This window comes from Trichechus manatus, unplaced genomic scaffold (genome assembly GCF_000243295.1).
Source record: "Trichechus manatus latirostris isolate Lorelei unplaced genomic scaffold, TriManLat1.0 scaffold00093, whole genome shotgun sequence".
In the NCBI taxonomy this organism is placed as follows: domain Eukaryota; kingdom Metazoa; phylum Chordata; class Mammalia; order Sirenia; family Trichechidae; genus Trichechus; species Trichechus manatus.
The window spans coordinates 8,990,490-9,017,769 of record NW_004444029.1 but is presented as its reverse complement, the minus strand read 5'-3'; the positions used below and the strand labels follow the sequence as shown (position 1 = coordinate 9,017,769).

At 43.9% G+C, this 27,280-nt stretch overlaps 1 protein-coding gene across 7 annotated transcripts in view; it reads right to left on the bottom strand.

The window, feature by feature from the left end:
* Nucleotides 1-2,369: 2,369 nt before the first annotated feature.
* The window catches only part of ZC3HAV1 (zinc finger CCCH-type containing, antiviral 1), a 57,422-nt gene continuing 32,511 nt past the window's right edge, over nucleotides 2,370-27,280 (bottom strand). For 3 of the 7 annotated variants that reach the window (XM_023736901.1, XM_023736903.1, XM_023736902.1), the window contains exons 7-13: nucleotides 25,231-25,405; nucleotides 23,046-23,166; nucleotides 18,673-18,775; nucleotides 11,599-11,680; nucleotides 9,260-9,390; nucleotides 8,751-8,884; nucleotides 2,370-3,293 (exon numbers count right to left, since the gene is read on the bottom strand). In XM_023736901.1, coding sequence (XP_023592669.1) covers nucleotides 3,010-3,293; nucleotides 8,751-8,884; nucleotides 9,260-9,390; nucleotides 11,599-11,680; nucleotides 18,673-18,775; nucleotides 23,046-23,166; nucleotides 25,231-25,405 — 1,030 coding nt within the window. In that variant the 3' untranslated portion in view covers nucleotides 2,370-3,009. Of the gene's footprint in view, nucleotides 3,294-8,750; nucleotides 8,885-9,258; nucleotides 9,391-11,598; nucleotides 11,681-11,703; nucleotides 12,147-17,044; nucleotides 17,835-18,672; nucleotides 18,776-23,045; nucleotides 23,167-25,230; nucleotides 25,406-27,280 lie in introns of those variants that run through there. The other 4 variants (XR_002824992.1, XM_023736904.1, XM_023736905.1 and 1 more) reach the window with 4 other exon arrangements.

Sequence of the window (27,280 nt, the reverse complement as noted above, 5' to 3'; positions counted from 1 at the left end):
TGCACAATTAAAGAAAGTTAAGAAATCAGCCTTGAACAATTGCATCGAAGGCAGTGGTTCCCAAGCTTTGCTGCACATGGGATTGACCTGGGATCTATAAACCATACTGCTGCCTGGCTCTCACCTGCACCTTGGTGATTTAATGGGTCTGGGCATCAGGATTAAGAGATTACCAGGTATTGTGGATTGCGTATATCCCACCTGAATTTAGAGACCATCTCAAGAATAGATTTGACCCATCGAACGCCGATGACCGAAGACCAGATGAGTTCTGGGATGACATCAAGGACATCATACATGAAGAAAGCAGAAGGTCATTACAAAGAGGAAAGAAAGAAAAGACCAAAATGGATGTCAGAAGAGACTCCGAAACTTGCTCTTGAACGTAGAGTAGCTAAAGCAAATGGAAGAAATGATGAAGTAAAAGAGATGAACAGAAGATTCAAAGGGCAGCTCGAGAAGACAACTTCACTTTTGAAGTGTTATAATGAAATGTGCAAAGACTTGGAGATACAAAACCAAAAGAGAAGAACACACTTGGCATTTCTCAAGATGAAAGAACTGAAGAAAAAATTCAAGCCTCAAGTTGCAATATTGACGGATTCTATGATATTGAACAAGACAGGAAGCATCAAAAGAAGATGGCAGGAAAATACAGAGTTCCTGTACCAAAAAGAATTGGTCAACATTCAGCCACTTCAGGAGATAGTATATGATCAAGAACCGAGAGGACTGAAGGAAGAAATCCACGCTGCACTGAAGGCATTAGGGAAAAACAAGGCTCCAGGAATTGACAGAATACCAATTAAGATGTTTCAACAAACGGATGCAACACAGGAAGTGCTCACTCATCTATGCCAAGAAATTTGGAAGACACCTACCTGGCCAACTGACTGGAAGAGATCCATATTTGTGCCCATTCCAAAGAAAGGTGATCTAATGGAATGCAGAAATTATCGAACAATATCATTAATATCACACATTAAGTAAAATTTTGCTGAAGATAATTCAAAAATGGTTGCAGGAGTACATCGACAGGGAACTGCCAGAAATTCAAGCCCGATTCAAAAGAGGACATGGAACAAGGGATATCATCGCTGATGTCAGATGGGTCTTAGCTGAAAGCACAGAATACCAGAAAGATGTTTACTTGTGTTTTATTGCCTACGCAAAGGCATTTGACTCTGTGAATCATAAAATCGTAACAAATGATGGATAACATTGCAAAGAATGTGAATTCCAGATCAATTAATTGTGCTCATGAGGAACCTGTACATAGACAAAGAGGCAGTTGTTCCAACAGAACAAGGGGATACTGACTAGTTTAAAATCAGAAAAGATATGTGTCAGGGTTGTATTACTTCACCATACTTATTTTATCTGTATGCTGAGCAAATAATCTGAGAAGCTGGACGATATGAAGAAGAACACAGCATTAGGATTGGAGAAAGACTCATTAACAACCTGCAAAATACAGATGACACAACCTTGCTTGCTGAAAGTGAAGAGGACTTGAAGCACTTACTGATGAAAATCAAAGATGTCAGCCTTCAATATGAATCATACCTGAATATAAAGAAAACAAAAATCCTCACAACTGGACCAATAAGCCAACATCATGATCATAACAAGCAGAGAAAAGATTGAAGTTTTCAAGGATTTCATTTTACTTGGATCCACAATCAACGCCCACGGAAGCAGCAGTCAAGAAATCAAAGGACACATCGCATTGGGCAAATGTGCTGCAAGAAACCTCTTTAAAGTGTTGAAAAGGAAACGTATCAGTTTGAGGACTAAGGTGCGCCTGACCTCAGCCATGGTGTTTTCAGTTGCCTCATATGCATGTGAAAGCTGGACAATGAATAAAAGGAAGACCGAAGAAGAGCTGATGCCTTTGAATTAAGGTGTTGGCAACAAATATTCAATATACAACAGACTGGCAGAAGAATGAAAAAGTCTGTCTTGGAAGAAGTACAACCAGAATGCTCCTTGGAAGCGAGGATGGCAAGACTACGTCTCACATACTTTGGACATGTTATCAGGAGGAACAGTTCCTGGAGAATGACATCATGCTTGGTAGAGGGTCAGCAAAAACAGGAAGATCCTCAATGTGATGTATTGATACAATGGTTGCAACAATGGGTTCAAACATAACGATTGTGAGGATGGTGCAGGACTGGGCAGTGTTTCGTTCATAGGGTAGTTACGAGTCGGAACCAACTGTATGGCACCTTACAGCAACAATGGATTGAATGGAGCCCTGGCGGCACAGGGTTAAAGTGCTCGGCTACGAACAGGAGGTCAGCAATTTGAACCTGCCAGCCTCTCCTTGGGAGGAAGATGTGCCAGTCTGCTTCGATAAAGATTTACAGCCTTAGAAACCCTATGGGGCAGTTCTACTCTGTCCTATAGGGTCACTATGTGTTGAAATCGACTCAACAGTGGTAGGTTATGGATTGAATTGTGTCTCCCCAAAAGATATGTTGAAGTCCTAACGCAGTACTTTTGAATGTTACCCTGTGTGGAAGTAGAGTCTTTGAAGATGTTATCAGTTAGGTTAACATGAGGTCATACTGGGCTAGGGTGGGCCCTAATCTTATGTGACTCGGGTCCTTATAAAAGAGGAGGAGAGACACAGAGACAGAGGAAGGACGCCATGTGACGCTGCAGCTACAAGTCAAGGAATGCCTGGAGCCACCAGGAGCTGGGAAAGAGCAGGCAATAGTTTCTTTCTCAGAGTCCTCAGAAGGAATCAACATGGCTGATACCCTGATCTTGGACTCCCATCCTCCGGAGCTGTGAGACAATGAATCTCTGTTGTATAAAGCCACCACCTACTTTCTGACGGCAGCCCTAGGCAACGGATATACCAGGTGACTCAGATAGGCAGCCAAGCTTGGGAACCACCGATTGAAGACATATAACTAGGTGCGAAAAATGTAAAAGTGTAACTCTTATCCGGGGCAACTGGGTTCAATTTGGTCCACTAGGATGCCGCAGTCATCGTATCTAACTAATCACACAGGCTTTGTCTGTTTCAGTGTACTCAATCACATACTCTGGATACATCTGATCTTTCTGAAAGATGATGAAAACCGAAGGATTCAACCTGGTATCCACGCAGCTGTCATACCGAGTCTCCGGGTCACAAAATCTGCGAGGAGGGTGTGTGTATGTCATATTTCCTTCAGTGAAATCCCCAACCAGGACGCGGGCTACAAACATAACTATGTTTTTGTCATCACACAGGCAATTTTTGTGGGAATAGATGGCTTCTTTGGTGAAGTAATTTCCTAGAAATAATCAGAGAAAGAGAAAATCAAGAATAATTATGAAAGAAGCTCTGTAGTTTCTAGGAATATTTACACATAATCAGTTGATGAGTGTTTACTAAACATACGTCAACATTACCTTGTTGTTGGGTGATGACAAGTCGATTTTCGACTCATAGCGACCCTGTATGACAGAGAAGAACTGCCCCATAGGGTTTCCTAGGTTGTAAATCTTTACGGAAGCAGACTGCCACATCCTTCTCCCAAAGAGAGGCTGGTGGGTTTGAACCAGTGGCCTTTCGGTTAGACGCTGAGTACTTAACCACTGCACCACCAGGGCTCCTTAACATTCCCTTACAAATACTTAAAAACTTTTCTTTATACTTAAAAGATGGTGGTGGCTGTGCACGAGGTACATTGGCCAGAAATCGAACCTGGGTCTCTCACCCAGAATTTGTTAATTCTACCACTAAACTGTATTGTAATACAGGGATGCCCTCTGAGTTACTGAGTGGATAGGACTATACTCTTACACTAATAGCTCCAGAATGGGAAAAGGTGTTACATTATTGTGTTCGTGTTTTGCAGATATATTTTTTTCTCATTCCTCCCTGAAAAGCTTCTTGCTTCCTGCTTCTAGCATCTCTTTGCCCGACTCCTGAGAAAAAAACACCATCTACAAAATAAGACCAAATAGATTCTGAGGGGCTCCCAAGGATAAACATACATGATCTTCAGTAGAGGAATTTTGCAACCACTCCTTAGACTACTCATAACATAGCTATTCACTTTTTCAGATTCTTACCTGCATTCCAGAAAGCTAGCACTACGAGATAAGTGAAATTTTTACAGTTAAGCATGCAGAAGCTGTAAGAGAAATGCTAGGGAATTATCAGTAAAACAGATTTGACCTAAAGCAAATGGAATGAAATCAACAGTCTGGCGTTTCTATTCCTTTTTCCCTTCAAGGGGCATTCTTATTGCTTGATAAAGCCATAATACCTCTTTTTCAAAATCTGAAGATAGTTGTACATACATTTTCACGCCACCAAATTACTTTTATACTCGTTCAACTGAATTTTTTATTTTGGAAGGAAGTCTGAATGTTGATTTGAATATTTGATGACTGTGCTTATCAATGCTAACTGAATCAAAGACTTGGGACATCAGTGAAAAATTGATTCTTCAGGCAGCTATTAAAGAGCTTTGGAGGATGTCTTTATCATTGTTCATTCGGAAAAGAAAAACCATCGCTGTAAGTAACTTCAGGGGTTTTTTAATCAAAGCTTATATAATTTGCACTGTACATTTGCTTCAATGATCCAACCCTGACCCAACCTTGTAGCCCACTCTTAAGACCTGAACTGTTTTGCTGTTGCAAACACCCCTCTCAAGGAATAGACCTCCTGAACCGCAGCATCCTCTTCGTCCCCACTGCCACCACGTTGGCCCAGGACACCCTCATTTCTGGCCTGGACTCTTGATGCATCCCCATGGGTCTCTCCACCTCCAGTCCGGGTCATTCACCTTCTAAAGCCGTCGGGTGGTGACCAGCGCCCTCTAGATAAAAATCTATCCCCTAACAGGAATTGCAAGGGCTTTCAGGATCTTCCTCAGCTTACAGCTCCAGCCTCCTCTTTGTCACTTCCACCACATGACTTCTGCCAGCTCCTTAAACGTGCCATGCTGTCTCCAGCCTCCCCTGGCCTTTGTGAAGCTCCTGTCTTACCCAAGCACTCTCCTCCCGACTTTTTTTTAGTTTTTGGCCTAGCTAGCTTTTCTTTGTCCTAGAGATCTCACTTCAACTTCATAACATGCTGCTTTTCTGCAATCTACTTTGATTCCGTTTTTCGTTCATTCAATCAATTGATGTACCAGGATCACATTGTCAAAACATGGTGCTTTTTTTCCATGCAGTTCTTTATACATAACCAACCTCCATGTCATTAGCACACAAAGCAGAATTAACAATGGTTCCTAAATATCTAATAAGCTATCCACATGTAAATTTCTCCGATTGTCTGAAAGATGTCCTTTTACACAAGTAGTCTGTTCTAATCAGGAGCCAAAGGAGGGTCATATGCTGCATTTGGTGGTTAGGCCTCTTAAGTCCATTTTATTCGACAACACTCCCTTCATTTTTTATGTGTTATTAATTTGTTGGAGAAACCATTAAAAAAAACAAAAACAAAAAACCTAACCCATTGCCATAGAGTCGATTCCGACTCATAGCGACCCTATAGGACAGGGTAGAACCACCATAGAGTTTCCAAGGAGTGTCTGGTGGATTTGAACTGCCAACTTTTGGTTAGCAGCCGTAGTTCTTAACCACTACGCCACCAGGGTTTCCTGCTGTCATGGATTGAATTATGTCCCCCCAAAAATGTGTGTATCAGTTTGGCTGGGCCATGATTCCTGGTATTGTGTGATTTTCCTATATGTTGTAAATCCTGCCCCTATGATGTTAATGAGGGAGGATGGGCGGCAGTTGTGTTAGTGAGGCAGGACTCAGTCTACAAGATTGGATTGTACCTGAGGCAAAGTCTTGAGATATAAAAGACAGAAGTGAGCAGAGAGAAGAGGGGGACCTCATACCATCAAGAAAGCAGTGCTGGGAGCAGAGCGCATCCTCTGGACCGGGGTCCCTGAGCAGAGAAGCTCCTAGTCCAGGGGAACACAGAAGAGAAGAAGGCCAACAGAGAGACAAAGCCTTCCCCTGGACCTGACACCCTGAATTTGGACTTTTAGCCTACTTTAACTAGGAGGAAATAAACTTCTCTTCATTAAAACCATCCACTTGTGGTGTTTCTGTTACAGCAGCACCAGATAACTAAGACACCTGCTAATAGAAATTTCTGGGCTGGTGGAAATGTTTTATATCCACACTGTCCAATACCATAACCAGTGTGTAGCTACTGAGCACTTGAAATGTGGATAGTGCAAATGAGGAGCTAAATGTTTAACTTTATTGAATTTTTATTAATTTAAACTTAAATGGCTAGGCACAGCAATTGGTCTCTATTCGCCCGGAGTAACAGAGGAAGAAAGAGTCAGGAATAGGAGGAGGATATGGAATGTGTGGCTAATTGCCTCCATGAACAACTGCCACTTTTGCCATGAGACCAGAAGAACTGGATGGTGCTCAGCTGCCATTACTGAAATTTTGATCAGAGATTCCACAGATGAGTCCTGATCAAAAGGGGGAAAATGCAGAATAAAATTTCAAATTCTCATGGACTCCAGGCTTTCTGGAGCCATGGAGGCTGGATGAACCCCTGAAACTATTGCCCTGAGATAATCTTTAAACCTTAAACCAAAAATATCCCCCAAAGTCTTCTTAAAATGAAACAATAGTTTAGCTTAAATAGTAATGACTGTCTCCCTTGAGCATTGTGCTCTTTTAAGATTTATCTATATGGAATCAAATCGACAATAGCAACTGGAAAGATTAGATAGGAAACTTAGAGGGCAGAGAGTTTATGTTAATGGAGTAGGAACAACTCAGAAAGGGGGGTGAGAATGGTTGCACAACTCAACGCAATCAGTGTCACTGAATGGGACATGTAGAAACTGTTGACTTGGTATATGTTTTGCTGAGTATATTCTCAACAAGAACAACAAAACTAAAATAAAACAAAGTATTTAAAAAAAATTAAATGGCCACATATGGCTAGTGGCTACCATATTGTTCAGCACAGCTTAGAATGTTAGCTCCACGGGAAAAGTCTGCATCCCCAGAATGTAAGATGGTGCCTGGTGCGTAAGATGGGCTTAATAAAATATGGAATATGTACAACTGTTGGGGAGACATCTTCTAAAAAGCAAGCAGCTCTTGTCTTTAGATGTAGAGACTTCAATACACCCCCTTGATAAATAATTCTTATATAAGGAAAAATGATGAGAAAGGAACCTTTAACACACCTGGTGCTCTTGTGGAAATCCCTGAAGTCACCACTCTCCACTTCATATAGAAAATGTTGAGGTTTGATGATAGGTATGACTGACTACTAGGCTTCATGCTTTTTTAGGATGTGTATGAATTTAATGTTAGCCATACGAATTTAGCCTATATGAAACTGTGATAAATTCCACAAAGATGAGCAGTGGTTTGTTTTTTGAAGAGTTGCATGCAGGAGTTCAGGAACAAAGAGGAAAAGCTGAAGAGATTTTGTGTGGGGGCAGACCTGTGATACCTCAGGCCCCCAGTGATACAGCATGGCTGGGATGGGGAGAGGGCCTTCTCCCCATTTTTAGTTAGAACCCATCAGTGGCAACAGAAGGCTGCTTCACTTGGCTTCCCAGGCGTGGACCTGAGTCAAGAAAACCATGGCCAGAACTGGGTGAAGACTGCAGACAGCAGATGGAGTGGCTTGTAAGGATGGGCAAGCATGGACATGAGTCAGGAAGACCATGGCCAGAACTGGGTGATGACTGCATACAGCAGATGGAGTGGTCTGCAAGCACAGGCAGGCGTGGACATAGTCAGGAAGACCACAGAAAGATATGACTAATGACTGCAGACAGCAGAGTGGTTTACAAGCATGAGCAACTGTGGACATGAGTCAGGAAGACCACGGCCAGAACTGGGTGATGACTGCATACAGCAGATGGAGTGGTCTGCAAGCACAGGCAGGCGTGGACATGAGTCAGGAAGACCATGGCCAGAACTGGGTGATGACTGCAGACTGCTGTAATGGTTAATTGTATGTGTCAGCTTGGCTAGGCTATGGTTCCCAGTTGTCTGGCCAAACACTAGACTAGATGCTGTTATGGAGTAGTTACATGTGATGAAGTCAGCTGGCCTTAATGAAAGCAAATTACCTTCCATTTCATGTAGTCTGTGGTTGTTAGCTGCCTTTGAGTTGATTCCAACTCATGGCAACCCCATGTGTGCAGAGTAGAATTGTTCCATAGGGTTTTCATGCCTGTGACCTTTTGGAAGGCGATCACCAGGCCTGTCTTCTGAAGAGCCTCTGCTTGGGTTCAAACCACCAACCATTCAGCTGGCAGCTCAGTGCTTAACTGTTTGCACCACCCGGGCTTTAATGTAATCTCATATAATGTAATCACCTTCCATAATGTAGTCTAATGTAATGTAATCAGTCCATCAGTTGAAGGCTTTAAGAGCAAAAAGGAAGTTTCCCTAGGGTGTACTGTGCCTCTAGACTATAAATAGACATTTTGGCAGAATTCTCACCTCACTTTTCCTGTCACCTGACCTACAGATTTGGGACTTGCTGGTACCCCACAATCGCGTAAACAAATTCCACGAAGTAAATCAATGTGTCTCTCTTTCTTTCTCTATCGGTGATATATATACGTATATCTCAACGATTCTGTTTCTTTGAGAACCCCAAGACAACTGCTAAAGCCTGGATATGCTGGTAAAGCAAAATAATTACATACATCTTATAGTAAAAACATTCTAGCGCCTGAACTACAACTCCACTAATTAGCCTTCTCCATTCCAGCACAAACCTCTTCCGTATCTGGTGTCATGAGTGCCGTGTAAGGTCCAGTCGAAGTTATACGCACAGATAGAATCCACATGGCTGCGGTTCGCTGCAGAAAACAGGATTCTCTCGTTGGGATTCTTCATCTTCGATTTTTTCCTAATACAGGAAACAGGAGACTTAATACCGAGAACTCCCCTCTCCCACTCTGGTTAATAACATTAATCCCAGCTAAAGTCTAATCGTGGTCAAATCTTCTTGTACCAGCTTTCAGAATGAAGTTATGAACATTAAGGCAGTAGCTGTGAAAAGCATATTTATAAAAACTTTTACATGATACACCCATACAATTACTTGATTGTGAAATTATAAAGCTGAAAGAGAGAAGCTCAGGTTTACGTGACGAAAAAATGACCAGAGATTGAAGAAACTGTTGGTGACTAAAATCAATCGGTGAATACAAATCTCAAAGAACAGACCTTAAGTAATTCCTGCTAACTTTATGTAAGGAAATCAGCTCAAGCAGCCACTGACCTTTGAAAAGCATCCAACAGCTTTGGGTTATGGATCTTCTTTATCTTTTCAATCTTGAAATTTTTCATGGAGGCTTTAAAGCTCTCACTTATAGTGGTATACTCTGGAAGTTGGTCACCGATTATTGACAACTAAAAAAAAAAATTATTTTTTTTAATGTGAAACAGGATACATTTCAAGCATGGTATGTCCACACGTGTGGCCCCCTAGGCCATGGAGAATCATTGCCAGGCCTCGGTGGGATCAGCAGGTGGGATAAGCCGGCTCAGGGGTGCCACCTCTGGCAGCTCACTCCAGGGGTGACCAGAAAAGCACCGGAGGCCATCTGTTCAGGCAGATGGAAGGCCAACAACCCATCATGGCTATGGAAGGCAAAGGGAGGCCCCACGTATGTGACTGAGTCCAGTGATGTGGCGAATTCCTGGCCTAATGCTCCTGAACCAGGGCAGGATCAGAGGTACCTGGAGCCCAAGCAGAGCTCTGCCTGCACCCACAGCTGGAGCACTCATGAGGGGGGCAGACGACACAGGGATAATCTCACCCAACCATTTGGATGGGGCACCATTTGTCTGACTTCCACAGAAACCTGCTTTTTAACTCCAACTAATGGACTGACCAAGAGGTGGTCGTTTGAACACAACAAGGGGATACTGCGTGGTTTAAAATCAGGAAAGGGGTGCGTCAGGGTTGGATCCTTTCACCATACTTATTCAATCTGTATACTGAGCAAATAACCCGAGAAGCTAGACTATATGAAGAAGCATGCGGCATCAGGATTGAAGGAAGGCTCATTAACAACCTGGGATATGCAAATGACACAACCTTGCTTGCTGGAAGTCAAAGACCACAGCCTTCAGTATGGATCACACCTCAACATCAAGAAAACCAAAATCCTCACAACAGGACCAATAAGCAACATCATGAAAAACAGAAAAGATTGAAGTTGTCAAGGATCCACAGTCAACGCCCATGGAAGCAGGAGTCAAGAAATCAAAGGATGTATTATTGCTTTGGGCAAATCTACTGCAAAAGACGTCTTTAAAATGTTAAAAAGCAAAGATGTCACTTTGAGGACTAAGGTGCATCTGACCCAAGCCATTGTATTTTCAATCGCTTCATATGCATGTGAAAGCTGGACAATGAATAAGGAAGACCAAAGAAGAATCGATGCCTTTCAAGTATAGTGGTGGTGAAGAATATTGAGTATACCACAGACTGCCAGAAAAATGAGCAAATCTGTCTTAGAAGTACAGCCAGAGTGCTCTTTAGAAGAGAGGATGAAGAGACTTCATCTCACCTACTTTGGACATGTTATCAGGAGGGACCAGTCCCTGGAGAAGGACATCATGCTTGGTAAAGTAAATGGTGAGTGAAAAAGAGGAAGATCCTCAACGAGATGCATTGACACAGCGGTTGCTACAATGGGCTCAAACATAACAACGACTGTGAGGATGGCACAGGACGGGGCAGTGTTTCATTCTGTTGCACACAGGGTTGCTACGGGTCAGAACCGACTTGACGGCACCTAACAACAACAGTGGACAAGTCACTTTTACTCTCTGAGTTCTAGTTTACTTGTTCTTAAAATAAACCAAACTGATTGCCGTTGAGTTGATTCCAACTCATAGCAACCCCATAGGTTTCCAAGGTTACAAATCTTTACGGAAGTAGATTGCCACATATTTCTCCCTTGGAGCAGCTGGTGAGTTTGAACTGCGGACCTTTCAGTTAGCAGCTGGGCGCTTTAACCACTGTACCACTAGGGCCCCTGTTCTTAAAACAGAGATACTTATTCCATTTATAGGAAAAATCCAAAATAGGTAAATCCATGGAGACCAAAAAAAGCTTAGTGGTTGCCAAGGATGGGCAGAGGGTGGGCGAGGAAGGGATTAACCGTTTAACGGCTGACTAGGGGCGGGTTTTCCTTTAGGGCTGATGAAAATTGTTTAGAACTAGATAGAGGTGGTGGTTGCACAACATACTGAAATTAATCAATGCCACCGAACTGTCCACTTCAAAATGGTTAGTTTTATATTATGTGAACCTGGCATCAATTTTTTTTAAAAGTCATAGATTTATCTATCTCACAGGGCTATTACGAGGATCTGCCCCAATGAGATGGCGTGTGGCCGAGCCTGTCAATCCTGAGGTGCCCGACAGGGTTGGCTGAAACTGGGGAAGGAGAGGGGGGTGTCATCACCACTCAGATTTCTTCCTTTGAATTTTGCTCCAAGAGTTCTGGAAGCAATTATACGAACACGCAAATACACACTCTTGTACCAAAGCACTCTTCCCCACCTTCAAAACATTCACCCACCGAAGTATAAAAAAGCCATTACCTTATATCCATTTAGGGGCAGAGAGGGATGGTCCAACGGAGGAACGTTCGAGGTTACAGACGGGGATGGTGCCGGCTCACAGCTACAAATACGAAAGAGTAAAGATTCGTTTGGCTCTCTGCTCCATATGCCCAAGGGACATTCTGTCCTTAACTTCCGGCCACTAAGCCAGGGTTTCCTTGAGAAATTCAGGATGTTTGTTTCTGTAATTTTCTTTGGACTGTATCTCTACATAATCCTGGTAGAGATGTAGCAGTGTCGTTATTAGGTGCCGTCGAGCCGGTTCCGACTCATAGTGACCCTACAGGACAGAGAAGAACTGCCCCGGAGGGTTTCCCAAAAGCAGCTGGTGGATTTGAACAGCCAACCTTTTGGTTAGCAGCCGAGCTCTTAACCAGTACGCCACCAGGGCTCCACATATTCCTGGTGGAGATGTACTAGTAATTGTGCTTAAAAAATGCACTGGCCAGTAAAGTTTTTATGGGAAAAGTGGCGGTGGAGCTGGGCTATGCAGATGCTGGACTATGGGAGTGATGAGGAAGATGTTTCTGGCAGGGAAAAGAATAGAAGGACAAGCGTGAGACAACCGTGACATGCAAACTGTTGAGACAGACTACGGGCTGACGACATGAGATACTTGGAAATGCCACAAACCAATGTCTTCTCTCGACAATTAATGTGCACAGAAAGAACCGTACAGCTTGGCGTCAGGAAAACCCACACGCTTTGTTTTTTGAAAATTTTATTGTGCTTTAGGTCAGAGTTTACACAGCAGATTTGTTTTCCAGTCAATAATTCATACACAAATTGTTCCATGACATTGGTTGCAATCTCCGCAATGTGTCAAGACTCTCCCCATTTCTCCCCTGGGTTCGTTTCCATTGGTCCGGTTTCCCTGCCCCCTCCCTGCCTTCTCATCTTTGCTTTTGGGCAAATGTTGCCCTTTTGGCCCCGTAGAGTTGATTGTTCTAAGGAGCACATTCCTCACGGTGTTGCTGTTTACTTTATAGGACAGTCTATTATTTGGCTGAAAGGTGGGCTCTGGGAGTGGCTTCAGTTCCAATTTAGAAAGATGTCTTAGGATGACAGTCTTGGGAGTTCCTCCAAGTCTCCATCAGACCAGTAAGTCTGGTCTATTTTATGAATTTGAATTTTGTTCTACATTTTTCACCCATTCTAACCGGGACCTTCTATTGTGTTCCTGGTCAGAGTAGTCGGTAGTGGTAGCCAGGCACCATCTAGTTCTTCTGGTCTCAGGCTAGAGGAGGCTGTTGTTCATGTGGGTCATTAGTCCTTTGGACTAATTGCTCCCTTGAGTCTTTTGGTTTTCTTCACTCTCCTTTGCTCTAGATGGAAAAAGACCAATAGTTGTATCTTAGATGGCTGCTCGAAAGCTTTTAAGACCCCAGACACTACTCTCCAAAGGAGAATGTAGAATGTATCTTTAAGAACTGTTATGCCAATTGACCTAGATGTCCCCCCGAGACTGTGGTCCTTAGCTTTCAAGCCCAGTCACTCAGTCCCTCGAGGTGTTTGGTTACGTCTAAGACGTTTCCATACCTGTGACCCCACGTGGTCTATTATATATATGAATATACATGTAGCACATACAAATACATATATAGAAATATCTACAACCATACCTATGTATGCACGTGGGTGTACTCCCATATGACCTTCCACACCACTTTAGCATACATATCTACCTATGTATCCCTTCACAAATTACTTGTTCTTACTGCTGTTGCAGGATTGTATATGTTATAGCATCTACCGCAGTTGCCCTTTATTCGTGGGTACCACTCAGTGTCTTCCTTTGCCTTGGTCATGTTGTGCTGACTTCCCCCGTGTTACGTAGCGCCTTTCCCTTCACCAGAACTAACACATGTCTATTATCTCGTAAATGATTCTCTCTCTCTCCCCCCCCCATCCTTGGAAACCACTGAAGAATGTTTCTTTCTGTGCGTAAAACTGTTCTTGACTTTTTATAATTGTGGTCTCACATAGTATTTGTCCTTTTGTAACTGACTTATTTCACTCAGTATAATGTCCTTCAGATTCATTCATGTTGTGAGATGTTTCATGGATTCTTCATTATTCTTTGTTGTCGCATAGTAATCCATTGCATATATGTACCACAATTTGTTTATCCATTTATCCACTGATGGACTCTTAGGTTGTTTCCATCTTTTTGCTATTGTGAATAATGCTGCAATGAACATGGGTGTGCATATGTCTATTCATGTCACAGCTCTTATTTCTCTAGGATATATATCTAGGAGTGGGATTGCTAGATCGTATGTTATTTCTATTTCTAGCTTTTAAAGGAAGCACCGTACTATTTTCCATAGTGGTTGTGCCATTTTTACAGTCCCACCAGCAGTGAAAAAGAGTTCCAATCTCTCCACAACCTCACCGGCATTTGTTGTCTTCTGTTTTTTTGATCAGTGCCATTGTTGCTGGGGTGAGGTGGGGACTCATTGTAGTGTTGATTTGCATTTCTCTAATGGCTACAGATCATGAGCATGTCTTCATGTGTTTGTTAGCCGCCTGAATGTCTTCTTTGGTGAAGTGTCTGTTCATGTCCTTTGCCCGTTTTTTATTTGGATTATTTGTCTTTTTGTTGTTGAGGCATTGAAGTTTTCTACACATTTTAGAGATTAGACCCTTGTCAGATGTGCCATTGCAAAAATGTTTTCCCAGTCTGTAGGTTCTCTTTTTACTCTTTTGGTGAAGTCTTTTGATGAACATAAGTGTTTAATTTTTAGGAGCTCCCAGATATGTAGATTATCTTCTCTTGTTTGTACATTTTTAGTTATGTTTGATAGTCTATTTATGCCATAAATTAGGGTCCTTAGCTTTGTCCCTATGTTTTCTTCCATGAACTTTATAGTTTTAGGTTTAACATTTAGGTTTTTGATCCATTTTGAGTTGGTTTTTGTGTATGGTGTGAGGTATGGATCTTGTTCCATTTTTCTGCAAACGGATATCCAATTTTGCTAGCACCATTTGTTAAAGAAACTATCTCTTCCCCATATAATTGTTACAAAGTCAAAATTACACGACTTATTTTTTAAAATCAGCTTTGTTGCTTTAAAGAAATACTGTTTAAACAAAATTTGGTAAGACATCCTACCAGAGCGATTTTAGTGAATAAGAAGCAGTTAAATCAGTAAACCAGTTGCTGTTACGTCGACTCCACCTCATGGCACCCCCGTATGTGTCAGCATAGAACGGTGCTTCATAGAGGTTTTAATGGCTGTTTTCAGTACTAGATCTCCAGGCCTTTCTTCTGAGGGATATCTGGGCGGACTTGAACCTCCAGCCTCTCAGTTAGCAGTCAAATGCTTAACAGTTTGTACCACTCAGGGACTCCAAGAAGCAGCTATGAAGATCTCATTCATTAGCTGAATGCAAATAGCACCCCTAACCTCTTACTTGGCTTTTTCCCCCATCTTATACTTGTCCCTGACTGAAACAGTTACTTCCATGGTCACATCCACAGGAATGTAAACTCCAAGAGGACATGAACTTGACTCCTCCTTCCCCCCAACACTGCACTATTTTCACTTTATTAACCTGAATGTTAAAACAACTGGAAGGGACCTTAGATAGCTAGGCTGATCTGAGTCCAATTCTTGGGAATCTGAATGAAGAAATTCCAAGAAAACTAGGCAGTGGCAGGAGATGAGGCTGAAGGGATATGCAGATGGGAGTTTTGAAGTTAAAAATAAGTAAAGCATGGACCATAATTATCACAGCCTCCACCAGACTGAGGTCAGCACAATGAGATGGCACCCAGCTATCACCACTGCCCACTCCGACAGGGACCACAATAGACAGTCCCAGACAGAGCTGGAGAAAAATGGAGAACAAAATTCTAACTCAGAAAAGAAGACCAGACTTACTGGTCAGACAGAGGCTGGAGAAACTCCGAGAGTATGGCCCCCAGACACCCTCCTAACTCAGTACTGAAGTCACTCCTGAGGTTCACCCTTCAGCCAAAGGTTAGACAGGCCCATAAAGCAAACAATACTACACATAGCTCAACCATGTATACAAGACCAAATGGGTGCACCAGCCCAGGGGCAAGGACAAGAAGGCAGGAGGGGACATTAAAACTTGTTGTTGTTAGGTGCCGCTGAGTCGGTTCCGACTCATAGCAACCCCAACAGAATGCAACGCTGCCCGGTCCTCCTGCGCCATCCTCACAATCGTTGTTATGCTTAAGCCCATTGTTGCAGCCACTGTGTCAATCCATCTCCTTGAAGGTCGTCTTCTTTTTTGGTGACCCTCTACTTTACCAAGGATGATGTTCTTTTCCAGGGACTGGTACTTCTTGATAACATGTTCAACATATGTGAGATATAATCTTGCCACTCTTGCTTATAAGAAGCATTCTAGTTGTACTTCTTCCAAGACAGATTTGTTCATTCTTCTGGCAGTCCATGGTATATTCGATATGCTTTGCCAACACCACGATTCAAATGCGTCAATTCTTCTTCGGTCTTCCTTATTCATTGTCCAGCTTTCCCATGCATATGAGGAGACTGAAAACACCATGGCTGGGGTCAGGCACACCTTAGTCTTCAAGGTGACATCTTTGCTTTTAAACACTTTAAAGAGGTCTTTTGCAGCAGATTTGTCCAATGCAATACATCTTTTGATTTCTTGACTGCTGCTTCCGTGGGTGTTGATTATGGATCCAAGGCAAATGAAATCCTTGACAACTTCAATCTTTTCTCCGCTTATCATGATGCTGCTTATTGGTCCAGTTGTGAGGATTTTTGTTTTCTTTATGTTGAGGTGTAATCCATACTGAAGCCTGTGGTCTTTGATCTTCATCAGTGAGTGCTTCAAGTCCTCTTCACTTTCAGCAAGCAAGGTTGTGTCATCTGCATATTGCAGGCTGTTGATGAGTCTTCCTCCAATCCTGGTGCCCCATTCTTCTTCATATAGTCCAGCTTCTCGGATTATTTGCTCAGCATATAGATTAAATAAGTATGGTGAAAGGATACAACCCTGACGCACACCTTTCCTGACTTTAAACCACGCAGTATCCCCTTGTTCTGTTCAAAGGACTGCCTCTTGATCCACGTACAGGCTCCTTATGAGCACAATTAAGTGTTCTGGAATTCCCATTCTTCGCAATGTTATCCGTAATTTGTTATGATCCACAGTTAAATGCATTTGCATAGTCAATAAAACACAGGTAAACACCTTTCTGGTATTCTCTGCTTTCCGTCAGGATCCATCTGACATGAGCAATGATATCCCTGGTTCTACATCCTCTTCTGAATCCGGCTTGAATTTCTAGCAGTTCCCTGTTGATATACTGCTGCAGCCACTTTGAGTGATCTTCAGTAAAATTTTACTTGAAAATTTTTACAGGAAAGCTGGACGAATGGAAATGGGGAACCCAAGGTCGAGAAGGGGAGGTGTTGACACATCAAGGGGTTGGCAACCAATGTCACAAAACAATATTGTATCAACTGTTTAACGAGAAACTAATTTGCTCTGTAAGCCTTCATCTAAAGCACAATAAAAACAAATAAATAAGTCAAGCATTAGCCAGAGAGCAGAACATATAGGATCTATGGGATACGATAGGATCCCTGAGTCTGTTAATAGCAGAGGAGGAAAGGTAGTAACAGTGCGGCTCACATATATCCTGAGCACTCTGAAGCGCTAGCCACTGTCCTGTCTTGCACATGCAAATCACAACAGCCTTGAGTAGGTCCATTCTTAACACCTGTTTTTTAGATGAGGCGCTGCAGAACGGTGAACGTGTCCAGATCCACACAATCAGTGGAGGCTGGCGCGTTGCCGCGATGCGGAACGGTTTCAGTGGAGCTTTCAGACTAAGATGGGCTAGGAAGAAAGGTCTGGCGATGTGCTTCTGAAAATCAGTCCATGAAAACCCTGCGAACCACCACGTTCTGGTCTGCAAGCAATCGTGGGGCTGCCCCAGGACAGGGTAGTGTTTTCCTCCATCATACCTGGGGTCGCCACGAGTCGGGGGCTGGCTGACTCTGGCAGCTAACAACAGCAACACGTGGCAGAGAGGAATGCGACCCCGGGCAGTCCAGATCTGCGACCCCAGGTGGCTCAGATTCTAAAGCAGAGTCAGGACCAATCCTCATGCGTGTGGCCCCGACATAGCTCAGTTCCCATTCTTGGATTCTCATAAGACGTCGTTTTTCTTTAACTTTCCTTTTCGTGGAATATCTTGAATTCTTAAAACCAAGAAATCCTAATTAGAACACCTTGATTTACATATGAAGCCCTGGTGGCATAGTGGTTAAGAGCTCGGCTGCTAACCAAAAGGTCGGCAGTTCAAATCCACCAGCCACTCCTCGGAAACCCTATGGGGCAGTTCTGCTCTGTCCTACAGGGTCGCTATGAGTCGGAATCGACTCGACGGCAGCAGGTTGGTTTTTTGGTATTGATTTACACGTAATCACATATCGCCCAGAAAAAAAAATATTCAACTCTGAACATTTTGATGAATAATGTAGATTTTACTGGTGGTTTCATGAGTCAGCGGAAGGGAGTTACGTTGAACTCCTATTCCAAAACAGCAAAACTCTCCCTCAAATCTCTTTAGTCAACTTTATCTTCCCCAAAGCCTGTGCTCAGACAGCTGCCTCATCCCTTCCTTCTCCTCAACACTGAGCTTATCCACCTCCCACGTGCTCCACCCCTCTATAAATCCACACAGCAAAACGAAAGCTCCTCAGAACCCCAGCGCAGAACAAAACCCAGTAATAGTGTACGTGACGACTTCATAGGCACACCCTGTTCATCCCGCCGTTCACAGCCGAAATACTAAGGGACTCGCCTGACTGCCATCTTGGGCCGAGGGAAACACAGGTTTCCTGGTCTAGTATTATGTCAGCCACATCAGGCTGCCTTACAAAGCACCCGATTCACTGATAATGCAGAAGGATGTGGCACGTCATGCCAGCAGACACTTTCCAGAACACAGAGTCCAGAGACATGAGGGCTCTGATGTGTGGTTGGAGCATGAACATCTCAAATGTCTGCCAGCAAGCGCAGCGTCAGGACACTTACCCTGCCCCTTTTAGAAGCTCCTCTACACCCCGGGAAGACACAAATTGTGGCCTTCTGGCGACATCCTTTTGAGTCTTGGAAGCTGTGTTTGTCTGAATCATCCCTTTAGACAGAAAAAAATAAAACAAACGAGAATCAAGAATTGGTCCTAGAAGACGATTTCTCGCTGGTTTGCGCTCAGCTACTAACCTAAAGGCTGTCGGTTCCAACCCACTCAGCAGTGCTGCAGAAGACAGGGCTGGCAATCTGCTTCTATAAAGATTACAACCAAGAAAACTTTATAGTGCACAGTTCTCCTCTGATGTACGTGGAGTTGCCCATGAGTTGGTAACAAGGGTGGTTTTTGGTTTTTAATAACAAAGCAAATGTTCATGACCGAACGGTACATGGGTGAGTAGATAAAATCCTTCTGGCCATGATAAAGACGGGCATCCTTCCCTGCCTGTAGTTATAAGACTCAGAAGGGGATGAGGTAAATGTGCTCAGAGATCAACCTCATCTTTAAGTCACAGGCAGGTGGTAAAGAGAGGAAGGGCAGCCAGACAGCAAGACACCCACCACTTGAGGGAGCCTCAAGCCAAACATCAACGATTACGGGGTGGAACGTGGCAGCTCTATGTGGAAGCTTCTTCCCACATCAAGTGTGAAATGTCATTTTCAATGTGTGCATGTTATGGACCCACGTCAGGAGCCCTGGCGGCGCAGTGGTTAAAGCACATTCAAGTTACGGCGAACTGCACTTACGACCGTCCCTTTGTTTGTTTTTGGTACGTCTGATCGTTAATAGTCTGTACTACATACAGTGTCGAAGGGCGTAATTTGATATCGCCGATGTGGAACAGTTCATAGATCACAAAGAAGGGGAGTTGACAGATCAGGACTTGATAGGCTTTGAAGCGGAAAGACATGCTAACAGAAGAAAAGAAACAATGAGGAAGAGGAAGAAGAAAAGCTGTCCAAAAATTTTACAGTGGAAGGATTAGCTGAAATATTTTCTAAACTAAATCAGGGACTTCAGTTGCTTGAAAACATGGATTTAAATGCTGATCACTTTGCTAAAGTCGACAGGCAGATTCAGGAAGCAGTGAGATGTTACCACAAATTATATGAAGAAAAAAAGAAAAAGACCTTACAGACAACTCTCACTAATCTTCTGACTAGAAACGCCATCCCCATTCCCAGGGATAATCCAGATGATCCAGAACCTTCCATAAGTGGGGTTATTACCACAACTGACCAAATGCCAACATCATCAACTCTTCTTCATCGTTGGAGTAAATTGTTATAATTTGTGTATTTTCTATGTATGTACGTATTAAAATATATCTCTAAGTTTGTATGGAATGTTTCCAACCCCCAAAGACAGATAAAGATCAGATTTATAAAGATACTAATAATAAAAGGTGATAATGATCAAAACAAAACAAAAAAGTATTCAACGTATGCTTCAGAACAGTCTTACGACAGCGCTGTGGGAATGGACCCCCACGGTAACTCGGGGACTATCTGTACACAGGTTCTCCTTGTCTGTAGATGTCGTACTGTGTTTTGAAACCTCCAGCCTGTCTGCCCCTCACAGCCTGAGCCCCAGCCAGCCCGTTATGTCCCCCATCCTATGTGCAAAGGCTGGGTCCCTCCCTTCCAAAGGCTGCCCACCCGGTATCAGCCCCCCGCCAACTCCCTCACTGCCTCGCCACCCTGTTCCATTGTCTTCACAGCTGTTATCCGTTTCTGGAACTGCCTTACTCACTCACTTACTGTCTATCACCACCCTCTAGAATCCAGACTCCAAGCGAACACGTTCCCCACAGCAGCGCCAGCACCTAGAACAATGCCTGGCACAGAGCTGGCCCTCAAATATTAGTTTCAGGAATGACGCGATACACGTGTGGTCTAGAAAGGAAATAGAAAAAACATCCTGGAATGCTGCAAAACACTCTGAACTGATGTCTATGGACCAAGTTAACAAAAGTAACTGGTCAAATCGCTCCCAGCCCGGGAACAAGGTACATTATTTCCTACCTCTCTGCCACTCTTTTAAATTGTACAAACAATATCATACTACCAAGAAATTTTTTTTTAACCTAAGTCATTTTCAATTCTACAACCAATATAGCAGAGTCCCGGTGGCGTGGTGGTTAAGAGCTTGGCTGCTAACCAAAAGGTCGGCAGTTCGAATCCACCAGCCGCTCCCTGGAAACCCTGTGGGGCAGTTCTGCTCTGTCCTGTAGGGTCGCTGTGAGTCGGGCTCGACAGCAGTGGGTTTGGTTTTGGGATCCAATGTAACAGATTTTCCTTTTTCCTCTGTTGCCTTCCAGTCTTGGTTCACAGGCATAGGTTGATGCAATTACAGCGCATGTTCAAAAATGTTAACCTTTCCCATTTTAGATATAACATATAAACAGAAAGGCGAGCAAACATAAATGTGGAGTTCTGCCTTTTTCATCTAACAGTATCAAACTCAGCTTTTGCTACATGGGTTTTTTTTTTTTTCTAAATGGTGGTCAATATATAGGTTACAGAACACTGGTCATTTCAACAATCTTCACATGGACAGTTCAGTGACATGATGTCCTTCTTGTGGTTCAACCATCGTTCTGAACCATTCCCAGCTTTCTCTATCACCTTAAAAGCTCAGAGTCCCCGAAGCACTGAGTCCCCTTCCCTCCCCCACACCACCCTGCTCCTGGTCACCACTAATCTGCTTTGGTGTCTATATACTTGCCTATATCAGAGATTTCACTAAGTGAGATGAACAATATTTGTCCTTTGGTACTGACTGACTTCACTCAGCTTAGTGTTGTCAAGGTTCCCCCACGCTGTCGCATGGATCAGGACTTCACTTCTCTTTCTGGCCGGGTAATACTCCAGTGCACGTACGTACCACGTTTTGTTTATGCACTCGTCTTTGGGTGGACATGTAAACTATCTCCACCTTTTTCTATTGTGACTAACACTGCAGTGAACACTAGCATGCAAGTATCCGTTTCTACTCCTGCCTTCCATTCTTCTGGTTGTATACGTAGGAGTGGAATTCCTGGATCAAATGGTAGCTCTGTGTTTAACTTGCCAAGGAACCACTAAGCTATTTTCTGACTTTGCTATATAGTTTTCCTAATCATAATTTTTAACAACTGCCCAAAACTCTACTGAAATGTAATACTTGGATTGATTTAGTCACCCACCCTACCGGTACACAGGGTGTTCCTATGTTTTAGTATTACAGATAAGACTTCAATAAATGTCTTCATGCCTATAGCTGTTTTCCTTCTGGTGAATTATTTCCTTAGAAAACTTCCCATGAGAATGAAGAACAAGCCTCCTGATATGTATTACTAGGTTGTTTTCTAAAATTAGTGTGATGGTTTTTTAAGCTGTCTTACTCAAGACTCATGAATTAGTATAGGGCTCAGATCTTAGGGAAATTATAAAAAAACAAACAAACTGTTGCCACTGAGTCAACTCTGACTCATGGCAACACCATGTGTGCAGAGTAGAATTTTGCCCATAGGGTTTTCAATGGCTGGGTTTTTGGAAGTGGATTGCCAGGCCTTTCTTCCAAAGCACCTCGGGGGACCCCAACCTCCAACCTTTTGGTTAGTAGCCAAATGCCTTAACTGTAGGTACCACCTGGGAATGGCAAGGCCTCAAGAAGGTTCTCATTTATCTCTCATCAAGGACCTGCAGGGCTGGTCCTGAATGGGCATGTACATGACCACATGAAGGAGCATCCCAGGGCTGAGGCCCACGGGACAGCGTGTTCAGAGGAAGCGCAGGCCCTGCCTGCTGTTTTACTGAAGACAGCAGGAGGACCAGTAGAGGCTAACCAGAAGCCTTAGGGCCTTTCCACGGCTGCGCAGATAAACACGGTGGAAGGCAGTGTCTGCAGTCAGTGTGATGGATGAAACCACAGACCCAGAGGATGAGGTCTCAAAGGAAGAAGCAGGTCCCACAGCTCTGCAGGTGCCCAAAGGCCCAAGGCCCCTGCGCTGGTCATCAGCCCTGGAAAACTCTGCCTCGGCCTGGGGAGCAGCCCACCCAGATTCAGAGACCCAGAGCAGCACAGTTGGAAGCACGCCCAGAGATCACCTAGCCCAGTGCCCACCATCTTACAGATGAGGAGACTGAGGCCCAGAGAGGTCAGTGACGTCCCCGAGCTGAACAGCAAGTGTGTGTCAGAGCCAAGGCCCCAGGGCAAGTCTGACGGCCGCTGGCTTCCACTAGACCACGGGCCTTACTGAAAGGAACGAGGGGAAGGCGGGCAGCCCACCCTGATCCTGCAGCAGCACGCGCGTCCGCTCTGCCCCCACCCCACTTCTAACCCCCACGCTGGATTGGAGCGACACCCACTGTTGCCAAACACAAAACCTCACCTTGGAAACTCAGTTCGTACTCCTCTGAGCCTGCCTTAAACTGCACAATTCCTCGCGGGCAGGAGAGAAACAGGGACTCGATGTATGAAGAGTTGATGTTTGAAATTTGCTGATTATCTTTCTAATTAAAACAAAAAAGCAAGTAAAGACTTTACGCAGGCTCTTAAGAAATCTCTACCATTTTATCTTACGTATTTTTATTTCAGGCGTGGAATCTCAACAGGGGCGCATCTTGCCTCCCAAACCCATTTCTAAGGACTCCAGGCTGAAGCCACGTCACGACCCTTTGTAGCTCACTCCCTGATGGTGCCTAGGAGGGGGCTGTCTACACTGCAGGAACTGGCCTTATGCTTAACGGGTGTCTATTCCCTAATGGTGACGAGGAGGGGGCTGTCTACACTGCAGAAACTGCCCATATATATGTTGGAGGGATGTCTGAAAAAAACAAAGCTCTTTGCAATATTTCTTCCACCTTCCATAAACAGAAGCCACGTGTCCAGAGGTACTGGCATGGCCGTCAGTGACAGGTGTCTACACTGGCTACATGACAGAACCCATCACTCTGCTTTGCACAGAGCATGGCACCAGGGGCTGTTTCAGCCCAGCACAAGATGAGAAAGCCTGGTTTAGAGCCGTGAGCCAGGGGCCGACTCGACAACAGCCAACAGCAACAACAGTTATTTGGGGTTTATAATTTCTGTTTCTGCAGCACCTCAGAATCGCTTTTACTAAACTGCACTGACATCATCCTTGGCTTGAACTGAAGGGCAGTAGGAAAAGAACCTGCACAAAGCTCAACATCACAGTTTCCCCGTGTTCAGCAAAACCTTGGCTCCACAGAGGTGCTCCACAGTCCACCACGGAAGAAAGGAAGGGGGCCAAGAGACAGACAGGACTTTCAGCCCCTATCCTATTGCAACACGGTAGCTCTGCCGTAATCTAGTTTGCTTATTTAGCGTTTCTGGGAAAGATAGTCTCATAAAATGAATCTGCTGCTAAAACAGTTTAGAGACCACTATGCTGCTGTATTGATGGAAGGACTATTGTTGAGGACCTTCATTCACTGCCGCACACACCGTTCCGTCTATGTGGCCCCCATACGAGATGTTTATCTCAGGCCTCACTGACAGGAAACAGCTGTGTTTCTCCTGGGTAACTGGTGTGGTTTTATCACAGAGGCACAGGGAATTCTGGTAACAGATTGTATTTCCCTCTTTGCTTTGGCAGCTGGGCAGCTCAGAGCCAATCGATGGCTCATGTGCTGGTCTCTGTGTAGAAAGATGGCATGTCCTTGCCTCTACTTTCTCTTTGGCTTCATTTATCACTGCCCCCCCTCCAGCTTCATTTTAATCTCGTTTTATTTTGTCTTTCTCTTCACTCCAGTTTCATTGTAAGATCTCCTCCCTTCCTGTTTTTAATTCTATGAATTGGAAAAAAAAACCCAAACCAGCTGCTGTCAAGTTGACCCCGACTCATGGCGATCCCATGTGTGTCACAGTAGAACTGTGCTCCATAGGGTTTTCAAGGGCTGAGTTTTCAGAAGTAGATCGCCAGGCCTTTCTTCCAAGGCACCTCTGGGTGGACTCGAACCTCCAACCTTTCAATTGGCAGTCAAGCACGTTAACCATTTGTACCCACACAATAGCCACAACAATGGACTCCAACATATCAACGATCATGCTGATGGTACAGGACTGGGCAACGTTTTATTCTGTTATACGTAAGGCCGCCATGAGTCAGAGCCAACTCGACAGCAACCTACAACAACCACACGAAGCAAAGGGAGGAAGAGACACACAGAAGCTCTGCTCATCTAACTCCTACCTCCTTTTACTACCTCCCCTCTCTGAGTAAGCCTAGAACCTTCTGGTTCCAGTCCTTCAAGCCCCTCTGCACCCAGGCTCTATCAGTTTTCTGACGTCTTACCCCTTTTTCTGGCTCCAAGCAGTGACCTTGGTATGTCTATAAACATAGGAAGCTATCTCAAGGTTCCACCACATCCCTGACAGTGAGGAGGGAGGGAGGTGACACGGACTCACGTGTCCACAGTATACAAGCACCAGTCCTCCAGCACGTCCACTCTCCATGGGTAACCACGCAGGCTCCAAACATTTTTTTCTAATAGTTTTCTTTCCGAGTTGGCGGGTTTAAACAAGCGCCTCCCACAAGGAAGAAGGATGCTCACCTTCTCCCCATACTGAATCCAGTCTCCAGATTTGTCTCTCCAATACCAAATCCATTTTGTGGCGAAGACAGACGTGACCAACTTTGTGCGAGACGAGGGGGTGGAGAGACGTCGGATGGGATTGAAATCACAGCTCATTTCCTGGAAATTGATGTTATGACTCCCTATAGAAATGCTAAGAGAGAAAAGTTTACAGTTAGCCAAATGCTACATTGTTCTCTGTTTCCTACAATCTGGTCTTCCCTAGTGAGAGTGTGGAAATAAAATTTCAGAGCTGACAGGGATCTTCATTTTTTCTACAACTTCAGATTATTATTACGCATAAAAGAAATACAGTGAGGTAAAGTAACTTGCCTAAGTCACATATTTGATGTTATCATAAAATGTACTGTTCTCTCAAAAAGTATCCCCAAATCAAGTTGTACCAGGTGCCTCTTTCATAGACAGAAAGTTGAGTACCCAGCATATAAAATACTTGACATTAGAATGTTACAATGTATCTGCTGCATATAGAACTCACAGTTGGTCAGTTTTTTAAATTATTTAATGACTGAGCTAACTCTAGGGCTCCTTGAGCTAACTCTGAGACGTTCATTATCAAGTGTGGCCCGAGACCCCTTCAGAGAGTCTACAAGGTCAAAATTATTTTCATAATACTGTTCAGACATCACCTGCCCTTTTCACCTTCATTCTCTCCTGAGTGCACCATGGAATTTTCCAGAGGCTACGTGATACGTGATTTCACAATAAATGGAATGCAGAAGCAGATATGAGGACCCAGTTATTTTCTATTAAGCCAAGCATTAAAGAGATTTACAAAAATATAAAACGATGTCACTTTTCTCAAGAATTTTTGTGTGTGTTGGGAAAACACAGGTATTTTTCAGAAATCCATGTTATTTTCGTTGACTGGTAATAGGTTTTTTTTTAATGAATCAATAACTGTTTCATTTTTTCTCATGTTTAATTTTTAATACAGTAGATCTTGATAGCTATAATCCACATAAACAAAAGCTCTTTGGGGTCCTCAGTACATTCTAAGAGTGTAATGGGGCCCCGAGACCAAAAGGTTTGAGAACTGCCGCTCTAAGAAACGCTCCTAGATCTGTGGTTCTCAACCAGGGCAATTTTGCCTCCCAGGGGACATGTGGCAATGTCTGAAGACATTTTTGGTTGTCACAGCTGGGGGGAGGGGGAATAGTGCTTACTGGCTTCTAGTGGGTAGAGACCAGGAACGCTGCTAAACAGCCCCCAACGAGAAAGAATTTAAAAAAAAAAAAAAACCCACTGCCAAGGAGTTGATTCCGATGCCTAGCAACTCCGTAGGGTTTCCAAGGCCATAAATCTCCGTGGAAGCAGACTGCCACATCTTTCTCCCACCGAGCCTCTGGTGGTTTCGAACCACTGACCTTTCGGTTCGCAGTTGAGTGGTTTAACTACTGCACCACCAGGGCTCCTAACAAAGAATTACCTGGCCCAAAATATCAATATTGCCGAGGTTGAGAAACCCTGCTCTAGATTTACCAAGAAAAAACTACACCTAGAAACAAGACTGGAAGAAAGAATTGGTGACCTACTTCCAAAAGATCACAGCCATTGAAAACCCTACGGAGTACGGTTCTACTCTGACCCACAAGAGGTTGCCCTGAGTCAGAGTCGAGTTGACAGCAACTGGTTTGGTTTGGCTTTTATTGGGTGGTCCAAATGGTTAAGTGCTCGGCCACTAGCCAAAAGGTTGGTGGGTCAAGTCCATCCAGAGGCACCTTGGAAGAAAGGCCTGGTGATCTACTTCCAAAAAAATCAGCCATCGAATTGCCTCGACAACAGGTTTAGAAACAAGGCAACAGCTGACGTCGCCCTCTAGGGGTAGAGTACTGCAACACAGAACCCCTACCAAAAACTCACTGAATTCGCATATGATGAAAATTATGTAAAAGTTTTCCCCAAAGAATTTCCTTATAAAACTAGGATGCATCTTATACACCTGCGCATCACTGGCGAATACGGCCGCGTGTGGCATCCCCATTTTAGCTGTGACAAAAACGGAAAG